We start from the raw sequence: 17,829 nt of genomic DNA, 5'->3' as shown, positions 1-17,829 counted from the left end.
AGAACACCACAAATAAAATGTGTATGACATATTGAAATGTATGTCATCATTAGTGCATACATTTCCTGGGTCTGTCCACCAAGAGGACCCAAATCTTAGTATCTAAACACCATTTTCCAGTAAAAGGAATCCGTGCTCCCTGGAGAGATGGTTGATTCCAGGCCTGGGGTAGGGGAAATACAGGTGAGCCTGGAATATCTTGGTGATGCCAAAAAGTAAGGAAGTGCCAAAATGGATGGAGGGTTTTTGAAAGGACACCGCAGACCACACCCATTTGAAGGAGTTCCCAAAAGTGTAAGCCAGAACAATTTGAGCAATAAAATAAAATAATAATAGCCTATTAGAATAAACTAAATATCTGTAAGTCTACACGAATATAAATAATTGAATACACAAAGAAATGCAGGAAAAGAGCCAGCTCTTTTTTACAGAATTCCAGTTAATAAAGGTAGCAGGTATGAGGGAAATAGAACATCACCATTCAGCAAACAGCACAGTAATGATTCCTGCAGGCAAGAAACATCAATGGCTGCCGAAATTAGTAGGCACAGGAGTAATGAGAAACAGGATATTTGAATGGTTGCGCAGTATCTACCCACAAGATTATTTACTAATTGCAAAGGGAAAACTAAAACTGACTTTCCCGTGGGGAAACCAGCAGATACCTCCTTTACCAAGCGATCAAGGTAAGCGTTGCCAGTAATAGGACACATCACCCTGTACCTCCTGATGTGAGACCCTTAGTAGCGAACAGCATCACCTTTGTGGTTTTCTTCCCGGAAAACGCACAGCCTCAACCTAAACATAAGACGTCGAACTCCAGAGGAGGGTCATAGTACTCCTCAAAAGTGTGGAGGTCGTGGGAGATAAAGAAATAGCTGGGTACTACCTCAGACTGGAAGGGACTAAGGAGACATGATAACAAAATGCAGTGTGGGATTCTGGTTCAGGAAAAGGACATCAGTGGGAAAACTGGTGAAACTCAAATAAGGTCTGTGGATTACTTCGTGGTGTATCAACGTCCATTTCCTGGTTTGGATCCTCGTCCCACCGTTCTGTAAGATGTCAAGTTTGGGGCAAGCTGCTGAAGGATATTCGGGAACTCTCTGTACCATTTCTGCAACTTTTTTGTTATTCTAAAAGTATTTCAAAATAAAAAGTACAAAATAAAGAAAGTATTCAATCTTCTTTCTCCCCCCAAAAAGAGCACACAGAACAGAGAGTACAGTGCAAGCCCCTTTGGAGTTTTTTTCTCAGGCAGTTTTCTCACTTGTCATCAAGAATCAGCCTTCAGATGATTGGCAACATTGAGTCTCTGTTGTTACAGTCTGGCTGTGGGTGACCAGATGGAGAAGTGCTGAGCATAGAGACCATGTTGGCAGTGCTAAGAGAGAATTGATAATGTAGGCATACCAACTACATTACCAAAAAATTTTAAAACTGCTAAAGTACTGGGTACTATTACCAGTGAGGCTGAACTACTCATGTGCCCTGTATCCACATTAATGTAAAATGACCAGCATTCTGAACCATGAGCTTCCACTGCACTGACACGGATTGTGATCTTACTTGTTATCAGAAATACCCGGGGTTAAAGAAGCTTGGTCTGATTATTCTCCGGGGAAGGAACCACTTGGGGTGGTGGCTGCGGGTAGGGAAGTGGGAATAGTATTGTTGTTTGATCCCCTCTTGCCGTATTAGAAACCGGCACTGGCTCTGGTTTCCCACACATGGGCTTAAGTGCTACCCGTTCGTTACAGGACCCCCTGAGTCCCCGCCTTTCTCCTGACACTTGCCTCTCTCCTGACAGCCCATTCTGCCTTCCACTCTTCTCAGCGGGCTCTGGACCATCAGTTGAACTTGCTTCTCTCAAACACCTCTGCCCCTTTCTCCACCAAGCCAAGGCTGTCCCCTCCTCCAGAGTCCTGCTTAGGCTCTTCTGCTTCCCTGAATCAATCAGTGACTAAGCCACCACTGGATCTAGTCACTGCAGATGTACTTTATTTACCTCTTTAGCATTCCTAATACATGTACGTGTGAATGGTATAGGTTGCTAGGTCTATAACTGAGATCATCTAATTTGTGCTTATAATTTCGTGTTATCTTTGTACCTGCTTTTATGGCTCTTCCCATATGCATCCTAGTTCTCCTTTAGATTATTACGTCTTTGAGGACAAGGACCAGATGCTCTATCTCACTTGCATATTTTGCGATGTGTGATTTGATGATGTGTATTCAGGGGGCCACCACAAAAGTCCAAAATAACAAAGTATTGCATTTGCTTACGATTTTCTACTTGATTCAGATTATCGGAGAGAATTTTTTCAGTCTTTTACACATATATAAAATTGAAATTTATGATAAAACATACAGAGGTAGGGCTATGTAAGGAGATGTTTAAATATAATAATAAATATCAGAAATTTTCCCTTCCCAAAAGCGACATTATAGTCAACAGCACAATAAAACTTTTTAATTTTTTTTTTTTTTAATTTTCAGTTTAGAGACCATAAAAGAAATTTAAGAATAATTTTAGAAAAATTCAAAAGAGCTAATCTTGTGTTCTAATTTAACCTAGAATTGCACTTTCTTAAATTACTTTTAAAGTAAGATTCTTAAAATTATTTTGTTGCCTTATAAATACAAGTAATCCTAGTAGTATAACTCTTCCATTCTGCCAACATTTTTTGAGAGGCTAATATGTCCTAACCCCTGTACTGGGTTCTGGGTTTACAAAAGTAAAACACCTGATTTTGAGGCCCTCCCACTCTAGATGAATTAGGAAATGGAATTTTGGAAAGAGAAAAGAGATGATGCAGAAAGCAGAGTAGAGGTGGGGGCTCGGTGAACCCTCCGAGATAAAGGGCAGGATGTGAAGAAGTTAGAACCCTTGTGTACTGGTAGTGAGATTATAAAATGGTGCAGCCAGTATGGAAAACAGCATAATAGCTCCTCAAAAAGTTTAAAACTAGACTTACCATACGATCCAGGAATTCCTCTTCTGGATATATATCCAAAGAAGAAATTGAAAGCAGGATCTCAAAGAGGTATTTGCACCCCCACATTCATAAAAGCGTTATTTACAATAAACCAAGATGGGAGCAACACAAGTGTCCGCTGACGAATGGATAAACAAAATGTGGTATGTACGTGCAATGGAATATTATTCAGCCTGAAAAGGGAAGGAAATTCTGACACGTGTTGCAACATGGATGTATCCTAAAGACATTATGCTAAGTGAAGTAATAAGCCAGTCTCAAAAAGACAATTACTGAATGATTCTACTTGCGTGAGGCACCTAGAGTAGTCCAACTCATGGAAACAGAAAGTAGAAAGGCGGTTGCCAAAGACAATGGGGGAGGGGAAATGGGGAGTTGGTGTTTCATAGGTATAGAGTTTCAGTTTTGCAAGATGAAACTTATAAAAAGTTTGCAACTTTAAAACCAGTTCTCAATAGGGGTTGAGCAACAATACAAATATACTTAACAATATTGAACTGTGTACTTAGAAATGGTGAAAATGGTAAATTTTAGGCCAGGCATTTTTATTTATTTATTTTTTTTACTACAGTGAAAATTTAAAAAATAAATAAATAAACAGAGAGATAAAGGAAGTCAGAGCTACATAAGCCTGGCCCCTGAGGAAGGGCACTCTGATTTTTGTTATGGGCAAGACATGAGGTGTTTTTTTAGACTGTTGAATCTGCAGTGCTGGCTTCCCAGCAAGAATATCTAGGAGGTATCGGATGCAACAGGATCGGGGCTGGAAATATAGTTTGTTATCCACACGTTACAAATACTCAACTCTAATAGATTTGAATGAGGTCAGCTATGGAGAGTAAGAAATATAAAAAAAGTGAAGGGTAGAATTCCAGGTTCCAGGTTCTAGGTTCCAGATGGTAGATAGAAAAAGATCTGAAGAAAAGACACAGCAGCCAGAGATTTAGAGGAAAATACCTTCCACAGGTCCAGTAAAGTAAGGAAAGAAGAGTTACCTGGAGGATTTGTTACCCAGTCAGCCTTTGGTCGCCTTGCCCTGGTGGCTGCATTGGTGGTGGGAAGGGCTCGTCTGTTCCTCCCCCTGGAGCCATCTCCCCACACAGGGGCTCTTAACCTGTGGTTCATGGACTCTCTGGAGCCCGTGGCAAATGGACTCAGGATATCTAGGCAAAATGTTGTATGAATGTACTTTTCTTCTGCAGAGAATCTCCATGGGTTTCGTCAGATTCTTGGTGGGTTCTGTGATCCAATAAAAGCTCCATGTGCCATCATAGCGTGTGGAGTCCAGATCCTGCTACCCTGATTTCACTTAGATTATGAACGTCGTAGTTAATAGTTGCCAGATATTACGTAATCTAAAAAATGGATTTCACTTGCATGAACAAATGTTTATGTTAACAGGTTTTTACATAATTGCCTTTCCGATTTTAGCATTTTCCCACATATCTTATGTGCAATGTGATCATTTTTCTTCTGTGTGAATTAGATCATTCCGAGTTAATACATCGTGTGAATTTTGCAGATTCGCTGGGAAAGAAAGCATAAATTAACGCACAAAAATCCATCCCTACTTTTGGAAAAGCATTTTGGAATCCATATTGATAGCAGGGGAGAGGACATTCATGTCTTAGGAAATGAATTAGTCAGATTTTATTAACACTGTTGTTGATACTACGCCTCACAGAACTGAGGCCACATTTCAGCCTCGCATCTGAGAGTGATACCGCGGATCAAGAAGACTTGGATGCGGAAGATGAGCGTGAGGAACAGCCTTCAAACCAAACTGTCCAAAGACCTCATGCTGTCATTGAAGATGCCGTGGCTACCTCAGGGGTGAGCACGCTCAGTTCTACTGTATCCCATGACTCCCAAAATGCTCACCGATCACTCAATGTGCAGCTTGGAAGGATGAAAATAGAAACTAATAGGTAAGTCCTATTTTCACGTGAGTGGCTTTCTTTTCCCTTACTCTTATGTAAGTGCATTTAGGTTTTCTTTACAGTTTGGTCCACAGAGAATACAAAATAGGATTCCTTTGTCCCATTCACGTAAACTTGGCTTGATACCTTTCTTGATCAAACAAGAGCGGTTTGTCGTCGTCTCCTTAATCAAAATCATTTTCTGCGTATTCTACCAATTCAAGCCTTATTCAGCACCATTCCTTTGATTACTGATTTATCTCCAAGTACACTGAGATTTTCACAATAGTTGTAACTTCAGAGACTATCTTGGACACAGAATCAGAGCAGCATGTATCATCCAAGAGACAGCTGAAAGACAGAAAGTCCATGTTCTTGAAAGCCTGTGATTTGGAATATCCTGTTCTTTTAGGAGAGGAAGATCTCTGCTTTTGAAAAGATACATTTAATGGTGCTGAAGCTTTGCATTTCAGAACCTTGAAAGAATGAGCAGTTGATTGCATTTAGGATTCTGTTTCATTTGGAATATGCTGTGTCATATCTGGACTTTAATTTTTCTTGGAGAATTTGGTAATATAGAATCTACGTGTTAAGGTGATTAAGTGAAGAGTAAATATTTCCTGTTCTTCACAGATGTTGGCACAGTTCAGGGGCTGAGTCTATGATTTATAGCTTCCTGGTGCTGGCTACAGTTGACAATGTGGGCAACTGACTTTCTGACTCTGGGTTTACAGTTTATAGTAAAAACCTTTTTTGGGGGGGGGTGGCGTGAATCAATAGAAGTTCAAATATTTAGTTGAAAATCTTAGTTGTTCACCAGGGAGATAAACATATTTTATTTCTAGTTTTGAGTTTTAAGTTTTTAAAGTTAAGCTTGAATACCAAGCTTAGTACGAATAGTAGAGCTCATCCTATACTCAGAAACAGAAATTTTGGTTGCATGACTAAGTAAATCCATATGTATCATCTATGGTTTGCATAGAGCGAAATCTTTCTGAAAAAAGGGAAATTTTCTCCCTGACTTCCAGATCTTAATCTTGTCCTCTGAAACCCAGCTCTTACTGGGCATCATTACTACTTTAGTGGAAGAATTTGAATCTTTTCTCCTCTTCAAAATCCTCCTTCCTTCAAAATCCTTAGTGTCCTTCATTTCCTCCTCTTGTCAGACAGCACCCCAATCATGAGACTGCGTCCATTACAGTAGGTGTTAACTTTAGTCCTGTTTCTTTTTAGTTTATCCTCTGTCCTCCGATCCTGAATGAGCTGTTGTTAATACCCCTCTCTGATCTCTGGAGGAGGAATGTTCGCTCCTTATTGTTCTGGACCATCCCCAACTCCTCCTCCACCCATGGTCAGAATTATACATGCAATAAAGCTACATTATTTACCAGTAAGCTGGTGTATTTGCTTCTCTGGCCCTAAAACCTTCTGTCTATATGCCCTGGCTTATGTCAATAGAACCTGCCTGTCCTGAATGCAGCCTTTTCCTTCTCTCCTTAGACGACGAGAGTTCTCCTGGCTTACACCCTGTCCATGTCCTCTGTCCGCCATACTTGCACCATGCCATGCACGGCCCCTCAGGGCTGCCTTTCTGAGGGTAGCAGCTGGCTGAGGGCCTGCCTGCCACGTGTTCCCATCTCTGCTGAAAAGGCTACAATTTGCCCTGTTTCTTCATTGCATTAGGAGCATGGTTGCCTTTTCACAACAGCCCACACAGTTCTCTACGTATTTACACTTACATCTGTGAAATCTATAGGATTATGAGCCTCCTTTTTCTGTTTCTAGTAATATCACCTCACGCATGAAAAAAAAAAAAGGGCAGCTGTTCTGGTACTAAGCAGTGGAAAGGAGATATTGATCACGTCTGTAATTTTTGGTTGAAGATCACTTGGTCTATAGAGGTCCATCTGTTGCCAAATAAACTTAGAGGAAATGTTAGATTTAGGAAATGTTAGATTTAGTGTTTAGGAAAGATTGTGGCCCTCACGTTAGAAATCTTAAGCTTATCTACCCTATGACCCAGCAATAGCACTGCTGGGAATTTACCCAAGGGATACAGGAGTGCTGATGCATAGGGGCACTTGTACCCCAATGTTCATAGCAGCACTTTCAACAATAGCCAAATTATGGAAAGAGCCTAAATGCCCATCAACGGATGACTAGATAAAGAAACTGTGGTTTATATACACAATGAAGTACTACTTGGCAATGAGAAAGAATGAATTGCTATGGCCTTTTGTAGCAATGTGGGTGGAACTGGAGAGTTAGCTAAGTGAAATAAGTCCTACAGAGAAAGACAGATACCATATGTTTTCACTCTTATGTGGATCCTGAGAAGCTTAACAGAAGACCATGGGGGAGGAGAAGGGGAAAAAAAGAAGTTAGGGAGGGAAGCAAACCACAAGAGACTCTTAAAAACTGAGAATAAACTGAGGGTTGATGGGGGGTGGGGGAGAGGGGAAAGTGGGTGATGGGCTTTGAGGAGGGCACCTGTTGGGAGGAGCACTGGGTGTTGTATGGAAACCAATTTGACAATAAATTTCATATTAAAAAAAAAGAAATCTTAAGCTTATATTTAGGACAATCACTGATCAAAGTAAACAGGTTTATCCAACTCTTGATTATTAGATCACCGATAATAGTACCAAATGGAGAAAATAACAGGATGGCTTTAGAATGCATATTTTACTTATATTTCCCTATATGTTTACATAAAATGTTCTGGAAATAATTCACTTGATGGCAATTATTGGGACAGTAATGCAGGACGATAATGCAGAGTTAGCTAAAATTTAACTCAGCAGGAGCTGACTGTTTATCTAGGACACGATTCCAGAATTACCCACCCCCACCCATCTGAGTTAAAAAATCAACCTCGGGGCAGACGGCTTTACCAAGCTTTTCTGGAACAGAGGGGCAGGCAATTGCCTTAATTTTGCAGAACTTCCCTGTTAACTTGTAGGCAAAGGAAAAATAAAACTGATGGCCTAGGTTGGATATGTTCTTAAATAATTTTTGAGAGCTGGATTTGGGACAAATGAAGTGGCCTGTCAGTGCCCTTCTTCCAATGTTAGGTTCTGGCTTTTAAAGGTAAAAATAAAATATCTAGTCCAGACACACATAGGTTAAATTCTAGAAAAAGTCACTGTGTTCTTAAAAAAAAAAAAAAGAAAAAAACAAAAACAACGGAATATTCATCACTATTCCATACATGTAAATTAGCAAGGAAGACAAAACCAACAAATTGCCCACTTAAAAATTCATGCTGAGCTTGCTATCCATTTCTTCGAATTTGCCTCTTGCTGGCGTAGATAAAACTCTCCCTTGAGCCTCTGCTTTCCTCTCGATTTCGCTTCCTACTGCTCAGTCCACCTAATTGTGTGCAGCTTACTCCGCAGTTGTCTTTTTTTTTTTAATTTTTTTAATGTTTATGTATTTTTGAGAGAGAGAAAGCGCGTGCGCGCTAGTGGGGGAGGGGCAGACAGAGAGGGAGACAGAATGTGAAGCAGGCTCCAGGGTGGGAGCTGTCAGTACAGAGCCTGATGCAGGACTCAAACTGATGAACCGCAAGATCATGACCTGAAGTCAGACGCTTCCCCAACTGAGCCACCCAGGCGCCCCTCCGCAGTTGTCTTTAAACAGCCAGTCTTCCTCAAACCACCTTCTCTGGCTGCCTGTCGAGAGTTTTCCTTTTTGTCCCACTTCTGCTGCCTAATGCTACCCTGATCCCTTCTCCCAAGGGCCTCACATCTGTGTCCTGTGGGAAAGGAGAAGGAACCCCTCGTGAGCCCTGGGAGGGCTCTTTTCCCAGGGCCTGAGGCTGCAGGAGGAAACAGAATCGCCCTCACTGCCAGCCAAGCACTGCCCTTGGCGTGTTAGCTACTGCTGTCTCATTAGGGAAGTTTTACTTTTCCTTTTCACAGATGAGAAAACTGAAGCCGAGAGGCGCTCAGTAATTTGTCAAAGTTCACACAGGAAGGGTGTGGCTGAGCCAGGATTCAAGCTCAGGGCTGACTTTCAGTTGGGCCTGTGTTGCCTTCAGAGCATGTCAGCTGAAGCAGAAACAAACTTTTGGACCGCCATCTGGTCCTGACTTCAGTCTCTCCATACCCAGAAAACAAAACAAATAGTTTGCTAAGAGCTGTAGGGTACACGACAGTTTATCTTGATGATCTTATGAATGACTATGTACCTTAACTTTCTGGAATTCTGAATCCTAGTCACCCAAAGGTAGTTTCCTGAAAAATCAGAGCATCTCCCTTCCTAACTTGGAATTTTTTTTTCAGAGAACGGTGTTAGAAATGGTGAGCAGGTGTCCACGTGGCTCTCCACTGCATAGTGAACGTTTCATGGGCAAAACTATGGCGTCAGTAATATGTTTCTCTTTGTTTCTTTGGAGAATGTATCATCGGGTGTCAACTAAGAACCGAATGTACCAGGAACACAGCTACCCCTTTACCCACGTCACCAGCCTCCTTGAGAGGCAGAGGAAGGACAGGAATGCCTACAACAATCCTAGCAACAACCGTTAACATTTACTGAGTAGTTGTTATATGCCAGGTACTATAGGTGATCTCATCTATAGTTTAGTTCTCACATTTTCCCTGTTAAAAAAAAATGACTGTCCTTCTGCTTTGCACTGATTATTATATAGTCCATCATCATCTTTTTTTTTGATGAGTCATACATGTAAAATATAGGTCTGTTAATATTATATATATTTTATTTTACTTTATATATCTATTTGTTTGCCATTTATGGTCATAAAAGGAAACAATAAAACATCTCTGAAGATTTTGGCAGTCAGGGTGGAGATTTTGAATTCTTGACTGGAAGTGCAAGTCTTCTAGAGCTTTGCTACTTTAACATGAGGGTGGGGGAGGGGTGATCTGTGGCCCAGCAACAGGAGTCTCACCTGGGAGCTCATTAGAAATGCAGAATCTGAGGGCACCTGACTGGCTCAGTCAAGAGCATGCAACTCTTAATTTCCAGGTCATGAGTTTGAGCCCTACGCTGAGTGTAGAGATTACTAAAAAAATAAATAAGCCTAAAAAAAATGCAGAATCTCAGACCTACCCCAAGAACTACTGGAACAGGATCTGCATTTCAATGAAATCCCAGGGGTGTCTGTGTTCCTTATAGCTTGAAAAGCCTGTATCTAGATCTAGAAGGTCACTCTGGCTACTCCAGCTTTATTATCCTGTCAACTGATAGAATTTTCTCTTTCATGGGGTGCCTGGGTGGCCCAGTCGGTTATGTGTCTGACTTCGGCTCAGGTCATGATCTCACGGTTCACGAGTTTGAGCCCTGCGTCCAGCTCTGTGCTGACACTCAGAGCCTGGAGCCTGCTTCGGGTATTGTGTCTCCCTCTCTCTCTCCTTCTCCCCTGCGCATACTCTCTCTCCCTCTCAAAAATAAATAAATGTTAACAAATTAAAAAAAAAATATATATATATATATATATAATTTTCTTTTTCAGATTACTGGAAGAATTGGTTCAGAAAGAGAAAGAATTACAAGCACTCCTTCATCAAGCTATTGAAGAAAAAGACCACGAAATTAAACACCTGAAGCTTAAGTCCCAACCAATAGGTGAATAACAGAAAATGTTAAAGTCACCCCGTTACACCAGGCAGCCACAAAAAGCTGAGAAAGCCAATGGGCAGTTTTATTTCATGGCTTAATTGGCACCTGTCACTTGTACCACAGCTACAAGCAGAAATTGCTTTTAAAAAATGTCCAATTCTTAATTGTAGCAAACTGTAATTTTGATAGGCCTTAATTTTAAATAATGATTCGTGGTCATGTTTTCCTGAGATTATTTGAGGTAAATAGGGCTCTCTGCTTCTTTGGTCTTTATTTCTTTTTAAAATTTTTGCAATGAGATTACTAGAATAAAAATAATACTATTTTTGTCATTTTTGCATTTGTATCTTGTATATTCTATGCTTTTTTTTTTCCATATTGTTGCAACTAGTGAAAAAAGAGACCATTATGTAATTATGTGGTTCTCTACTAACTATGCTCATGTTTGTTGCATGAAAAACACACAGTACAATTTTGGTGCAATGAGTTTATTCTAAGAAAATAAACTTGATATGAAAGTATGAGGTGGGGTATCATTACATTATTGCTTCTGCCTCTCCATTTATTAGTAGTCTTTAAGAATTTGTTTATATTACCACGTATCCTGCCAATCTCAATTCTATTATACTCTGAGCAAAATCTTTTAAAGTATTAATAAATGTCTCTTGAGTGGTGGGAGGGTCTCAGATGACCTCTGTTAAGAGAAGCTAAGAATGTCCCTCCCTCGCTAATTCTGTCCTAGATATTCCTGGAGTGCCTGTGTGTCACCGGGATTCTCTGGGCACAAATGCTGAAGAGTCTGAACTTGCTGAATGGCTGAGAGAAAAGGGAGCTGATGAAGACACTATAAGTCGGGTAAAGAAAACTGCCTGTGGGACAAGCTTTTCTTTTGCTTCATAATGTTGAATGCCTACCGCGTGCGAGGCATGGGGCATGAACCCTGGTGAGCAACTCAGGCCCAGGCCTGCCCTCCTGCGGCTTACAGACTAGCATCCGCAGATGGAAATCAAATAATTCCACAGATGAAGCGTAAGGATACCCTGGTAAACTCTATGCAGGAAAGGTTATCAGGAGTTAGGAGACAGAGAGAGGGAGAGGTTGAGAAATGTTCTCTTAGGAGGTGATGAATGAGCTCAAGTCTAAAGGAGTATGTAGGAAGAAACCAGGCTGTCTGTGTGTATATTGGGGGAGGGGCAGATGAGAAGGGAAAGTCTTTCGGGGTAGGCACACAGTATGTGCAAAGACAGGGAGGCGGGCAAAAGCTCTGTGGTCTAGGACCCCTAAGGGTTTTTATATTTTTGAATTGAAAATGAGGATGAATGGAAAAATCAAGACAAAACTAAAATCTTCAAGTTTCTAATTCTCTCTTTTGTTTAACTTTTTAATTCTCTTGCAACATTGTTAGACTCTGCTGGGCGGTAGCTCTGTATTGATGCTTAATAAAATAAATCTAGGCAGTCAACCTGTGTCAGGAACAAACACTTTCCCTCTAAGCCATATTATATCTATAATAACCTAATTCCCGTCTGCTCCTTACAGACTTTGGTAATCAGCATGAATAGCACTTACATTTTAAGATTACATACACATATATACACATACACACAGACATACACGTATATGCACATACACACAATAAGAAGTCATATTTTTTATAGAAAGGGCCCCAATACAATATTACATTAAAACTTTAGCTTTCTATTTAATTTTTTTAAATAACTAAGAATAAAGATATCTTTTCTCTTTACTTGATAATTTATTGATTTACCAGATAAAATTTAGAGTTTCCTTAGAAATCTGCATTGAACAAGCTACTGCTAAGTAAATTTAAATAACTCTCTTGGTTCTGGGGAATCATGGGTCCATTCAAGTTCTCCAAAATATTTATTCCTGGAGCTAAAACTCAAATCACAATTAAGGAGTAGTAACTGATGATCCACTAAATCACTGCCCCCCCCTTTTTTAATTAAAAATTAAAACTTCAGTTTAAATTCAGGACTCTGATTACATAGTAATTATTAGAAAATACCTTCTATTAGCTGTGAAAAATAAGTTCAGAAATTAAGTATAAACAATACCTTTCCAGGAATGCTTTTTATCCACTTGAGAAAAATAAACACAGCAACAAACCTCTAAATACAAACATTCTCTTATAAGCAGCAGATGTAATCACAAATGAGTTTTATCTATTCATTAAAAGGCCATTCCAAAATTGTGTTGCATTTAATCGTTACGCACTCGGAAGTCATAACTGATGTATTTCTTTGTAATTATTTTATAACGGGGTGGGGGCCGTACTTTTCCCTAATAATTCCAGAAGGTTATGTTTTTTAGTAGATTCCCTTTTAGGTTTACTTTTAAATGATTGCCAATGTCTACTTTATGGATAGAGTTTACTATTTATTAAAGGTGTGCGAAACATCTGACTTCTGTGCATATTGTACCTTCTCCACAGTTTCTGGCTGAGGATTATTCACTAGAGGATGTTCTCTACTATGTTACACGTGATGATTTAAAATGCCTGAGACTAAGGTACCACTTCTCTATTCTTTTTTCATAATGGAGAAAGTGCCCTGGGCAGGGAAGTCTGGGCTCCTGTCCCTGCTGGGCCCCTCACCAGCTCTAACCAGCTGAGGGAACTTGAGCTCCACTCTCTGGTTCTCACCTGCTCCGGGTAAACTGTGTCCATTGGACCAGGCTCTTACTGGGCACTCTTATAACCAGTATTTCTATATTAGTAAATGCAAATCAACTAAAAGAATTTCTTGATAATACAGCAGACTGAGACCATGAGGTTCTTTTAAAGCTAACTTTAACAAATGCTCTAATTTAGTTCGTGATTGTGCCATACCTATTAGAAATACTAGGATAGGTGCTGATTTGCCATCCACACGCCCTGTATAACCTGATAGGGTTTCTTAGGATAGTTTTTTTCTGTCAGGCCAAGCATATGCGTAAAGACACATTCCAGGACTGCTAGAAATCTAAAATGATGCTTTGGGATGGGGCGCCTAGGTGGCTCAGTCGGTCCAGTGTCTCACTTTAGCTCAGGTCATGATCTCACAGCTCGTAGGTTCAAGCCCTACAGTGGGCTCTGTGCTGACAGCTTGGAGACTGGAGCCTGCTTCAGATTCTGTGTCTCCCTCTGTCTCTCTGCCCCTCCCCAGCTCTCGCTCTCTCTCTCTCTCAAAAATAAACATTAAAAAATTTTTTAAAATAAAATGATGCTTTAGGACCTGCTAGTTTGTGGAGGCGGAAAGGAAAGGCACGTAGGGCTGACGAGAAAACAGGTACAAAAAGAATACACGATGACTGGTAAGACGTTGGATCTTCATGTTCTGATCAGAACAGCTAGAGGCTAAGAATCACTATTCTGTATCAAGGGCAGTCTTCCAAAAGGGTGTCGTCTTCATCATGTCCTTGTGTCTCTAACCAGGGGAGGAATACTCTGCACGCTGTGGAAGGCCATCACTGACTTTCGAGACAAACAGACTTGACCGTCGCTCAGTTTGTTTCCAACCTTCCGTGGAGACTCCAGCAATACGGAACTGATCTTCTTGGGGGAGGGAGAGGAGAAAGAAGCTGCACTTTAAATCCAGTATTTGTTTACTCGTGTTAAAAAAGAAAAAAAAAGACAAAATACACTGAACTGCTTCTATTTCTAGAATTCATAAGGACTCTTTGTAAGGACTCTCCAAAAATAATCCTACACATTAGGATGCTGAGGACTATTTTAGTCTAAACATTTTTATGGAGGTATTTTTAACTCGGCACCTGTTGCACCTCAGCCCAATGTTTATTTCACACGAAACAGAACATTTCATGGGATTGTGCATCACTGGAACAAAACCAAAATGTGACCATGACTTTGTAGGCTTATGTGTGTTTGTAAGATACTCTGAGTAGAAATGCATAATTTCAATTATTGTATAAAGTTTATGTGTTTTTTTTTAAGTGTGCAGAATCTGAAAGCAATGGTTTTTACTTACCTATATCTGTATTAATTGTAATATCGACTATATTTTGTAATTTAAGTTTCTGGCCCCTAGTACATTCGAGTCGTTTATGTACTACTGAACTGTACCAGTTGCACATGCCTGAACCATAGTAATGTTAGCTTGTTCTAAAGCTATCCATTGTGTCATATTTACTCTAGTAAATAAAAAGACTCTTCACATACTGTTTGATAAATTCTAAGGAATTCTTATTTTGTTTTGACAAACTAGACAAACTGCTGTGTCAAATTTCTGGCTGTTTCTCCTGCTCTAATATTAAATAGAATCTGTCTTCTATTCAGGTAATCAAAGAACAAAATGGATATGCAAGTTGTCTCTCAGGGCCACAGGGTGGTAAGAGAGAGGAGGGAGACAAAAAGAATTTGTATAAAAGAAAGTCCCTGTGTTTTTCTCAAGGCTCCAGGTTCTCTTGAATGACTATTGTATACCTCAGAGGGTCTGCAGATAGCTTCCCAGGGGAGAACACCCTGCATTTTCTGTCTCCTTAGTTTCAGTTCTCATATTTCAGGGAACTGTTTCTATTTTAAGGTGAATATTCCATTTTCTTAGCCTGCCCATATTAACAGGGTGAAGTCTGAAACTCCTAGAGAGATGGATGAGATAAACACACTTCTTAGATACAGAGGAACCTACCTGTTTATTATGCAAGATAGAAATAACATAGAGCTTCACGTATCATGACTTGACCCATACGTATATAACGGTCTTTGATAAAACAAGAGTCATCTTTATTTCTATGTGAAAATCAAGGTCCAATATGTCTTATATTGCATTAGACTGCACAGAAAGTCCTCACTGTTATTTTCTCATTTGATACTTGTAACAGCATAGCTGCATCATTTTTTTTTTTTTAATTTTTTTTTTCAACGTTTTTTTTTTATTTATTTTTGGGACAGAGAGAGACAGAGCATGAACGGGGGAGGGGCAGAGAGAGAGGGAGACACAGAATCAGAAACAGGCTCCAGGCTCCGAGCCATCGGCCCAGAGCCTGACGCGGGGCTCGAACTCACGGACCGCGAGATCGTGACCTGGCTGAAGTCGGACGCTTAACCGACTGCGCCACCCAGGCGCCCCTGCATCATTTTTTACAGCCCAATCCCAAAGACAGATAGTTGCCTCTTGTATCCTGTGGGGAAATTTCAAAGGAAGGGAGATGTAAATTAAGTGATAGGTCATTTCACTCATCCTGAGACACAGTGTAATTCTTAATTAAGCCACAGTCCATATCCCCAATTCTAATGCTTCAGTGCTTCTTTTAGGTTGCATATTGGATCAAGGAGTGCCCGGGTGGCTCAGTTGGTTAAACCATCCGACTCTTGGTTTTGGCTCGGGTCATGATCTCACATTGTGGTTTGTGAGATTGTGCCCCGTGGGATTCCTTCTCTCCCTCTCTCTCTTTCTCAAAATAAATAAACATTTAAAAAAAGATTGTATATAGCATCAAGCTACTCATCTTCAACCAATTCTTTATCGATATGGTCTTTCCTTGGTATCTTCCTCCCACCCTATTTTTGTGGGCAAATGTTCCTCTGTCCCTACATGGTTCATAAGACATTCCTAGGCCAACATCATTAGGTTTTTGTCAGAATTTTGGGCCTCAGTCACAAAAGAAGGCAGTTCCACTATGGCCCAAGTTTCATTAAAGGTTTCACTTGAAAGGCATTTGGCATCAGTCTGGGCCAGTGATTCTCAACCCAGCTTCACAATAAAATGACTGGGATGCTTATTTAAAAACACTGATGCCACCACCACAGACAGACTGTTTTTATTGATCTGCGTAAGGACCGCAGATCCTTTAAAAAAGTTCTGCAAAATGATTTAACACTACCAAATCCCACCTCCTTACTCCAAGAGACACCTGGAGAGAGAAATGGGAGAGGCTCTTTCCACAGAGATGGTAGTAAGATGGTTACTATTCATTGTTCATGTAACGTAGCAGGAGGCTAGACACGTAGGCCTGGAGCACAATCATCACTTACCTTTGACTTCGGGCAAATTAACTCTCCGAGACTCATCTTCCTCATTTGAAATAGGGAAAATAATGTACCTTCCTCATAGGGTTGTTGTAAGATTTAAATAGTGCAGGTAAGATGCTTAGTGTAATGCCTAGCAGAGAGTAAGCAATCAGATGCTGCCTGGTGCTGTTATGTCTTATCATTCAACCAAAAGTATTTATTACATACTTATTGGGTACTACATACTGGGGTGCATGAACAAGACACAGTTCTTGCCCTGTGAAGTTCACTGTCAGAGGTAGAACAACAGAACACGTAAAACAAAACAACCAGCACACATAGTAAGTACTATAGTTACATCTGACTGCCAAGGGGTGGGGGTGGGGGGGCCAAGAAAAGCTTTCCAGAGAAGTGAGACCCAGAGCTGTGCCTGGAACGATGGTTTGTAACTGAACAGTTATGCATGGGTGGTGGTAGTCTCATAAAAGAAATAAAACCAGAATTTGTTGGGAAAAGTAGATCCCATGTTTCTTTTGAACCATATCTTGATCTCTTGCTCCAGGTTCTGTCATTGCACACTTTGTTTCATTCATTTCTAAGCCATTCCATAAAACAGTCTGGCAAGGAGGAGTTATTTAAACCACTGGAATGCCTACTATGTGTGAGGCAATGTAGCAGCAGCAGGAGGAGAGATCTACATGATGCCTATCAAGTTCAGAATGCATGCAGCATGCATTATGTCATCAAGGACATCTGTAATTTGTAAACAAATAAAATAATTGGTGGCTTCAGACATTAGAAACACCCTATAGAGAAACAGAAGACAAAGTCCTTGCCACCAAGTAATTCATATCAGATCGAAGAGACAAATTTGCAATAACAAATCACACTTAGTCCATGTTAAAGGCTAGATGAATGCAAGCCCACAAAAACCTGGAGACCTTCAGAGGACAAGCTGGCCAGGAGCCAGGGCAGGTGGAACGGGCTTTACTGAAGAGGGACACCTCAACCTGGGCGTTGGAAAGAAGGAATTCAGTAAGTCAGGACCAGGGAAGTCAATCGGGGTAGAAAGTTCCAGGAACAAAGGCTGGAAGCAGGGATTTGCAAGATGTTCCGGAGAAAGCAAACAACTTTTATATTACGTTAGAGCACACCAAAATTTTAACGCCTCTTAATTTATACTTGGCTGGAAATATGAGTTCTAGAAATATAAAGTGGAAGGGGAGAGCTCAGGGTGATGATGGGGATGACGGTCAGGAAAGGAAGTGGAGTCGGTATTTAATTATGTAGAAATGGGAGGGGCGTCTGGGTGGCTCACTAGGTTAAGCATCCATCCGACTTTGGCTCAGGTCAT

General features: G+C 40.5%; 1 protein-coding gene across 3 annotated transcripts in view; it reads left to right on the top strand.

The window, feature by feature from the left end:
- Positions 1–14,695, top strand: part of MAP3K5 (mitogen-activated protein kinase kinase kinase 5) — a 207,460-nt gene extending 192,765 nt beyond the window's left edge. For all 3 annotated transcript variants that reach the window (XM_058735399.1, XM_058735398.1, XM_058735401.1), the window contains exons 26-30: positions 4,684–4,927; positions 10,398–10,510; positions 11,247–11,359; positions 12,960–13,036; positions 13,941–14,695. In XM_058735399.1, the coding sequence (XP_058591382.1) occupies positions 4,684–4,927; positions 10,398–10,510; positions 11,247–11,359; positions 12,960–13,036; positions 13,941–14,001 (608 nt within the window). In that variant the 3' untranslated portion in view covers positions 14,002–14,695. The remainder of the gene's footprint in view (positions 1–4,683; positions 4,928–10,397; positions 10,511–11,246; positions 11,360–12,959; positions 13,037–13,940) is intronic.
- Positions 14,696–17,829: the final 3,134 nt, after the last annotated feature.

The sequence above is a fragment of the Neofelis nebulosa genome, chromosome 6 (genome assembly GCF_028018385.1).
Source record: "Neofelis nebulosa isolate mNeoNeb1 chromosome 6, mNeoNeb1.pri, whole genome shotgun sequence".
Lineage (NCBI taxonomy): Eukaryota > Metazoa > Chordata > Mammalia > Carnivora > Felidae > Neofelis > Neofelis nebulosa.
The sequence above is the reverse complement of the archived record's forward strand: the minus strand, read 5'-3'. Positions and strand labels throughout refer to the sequence as shown.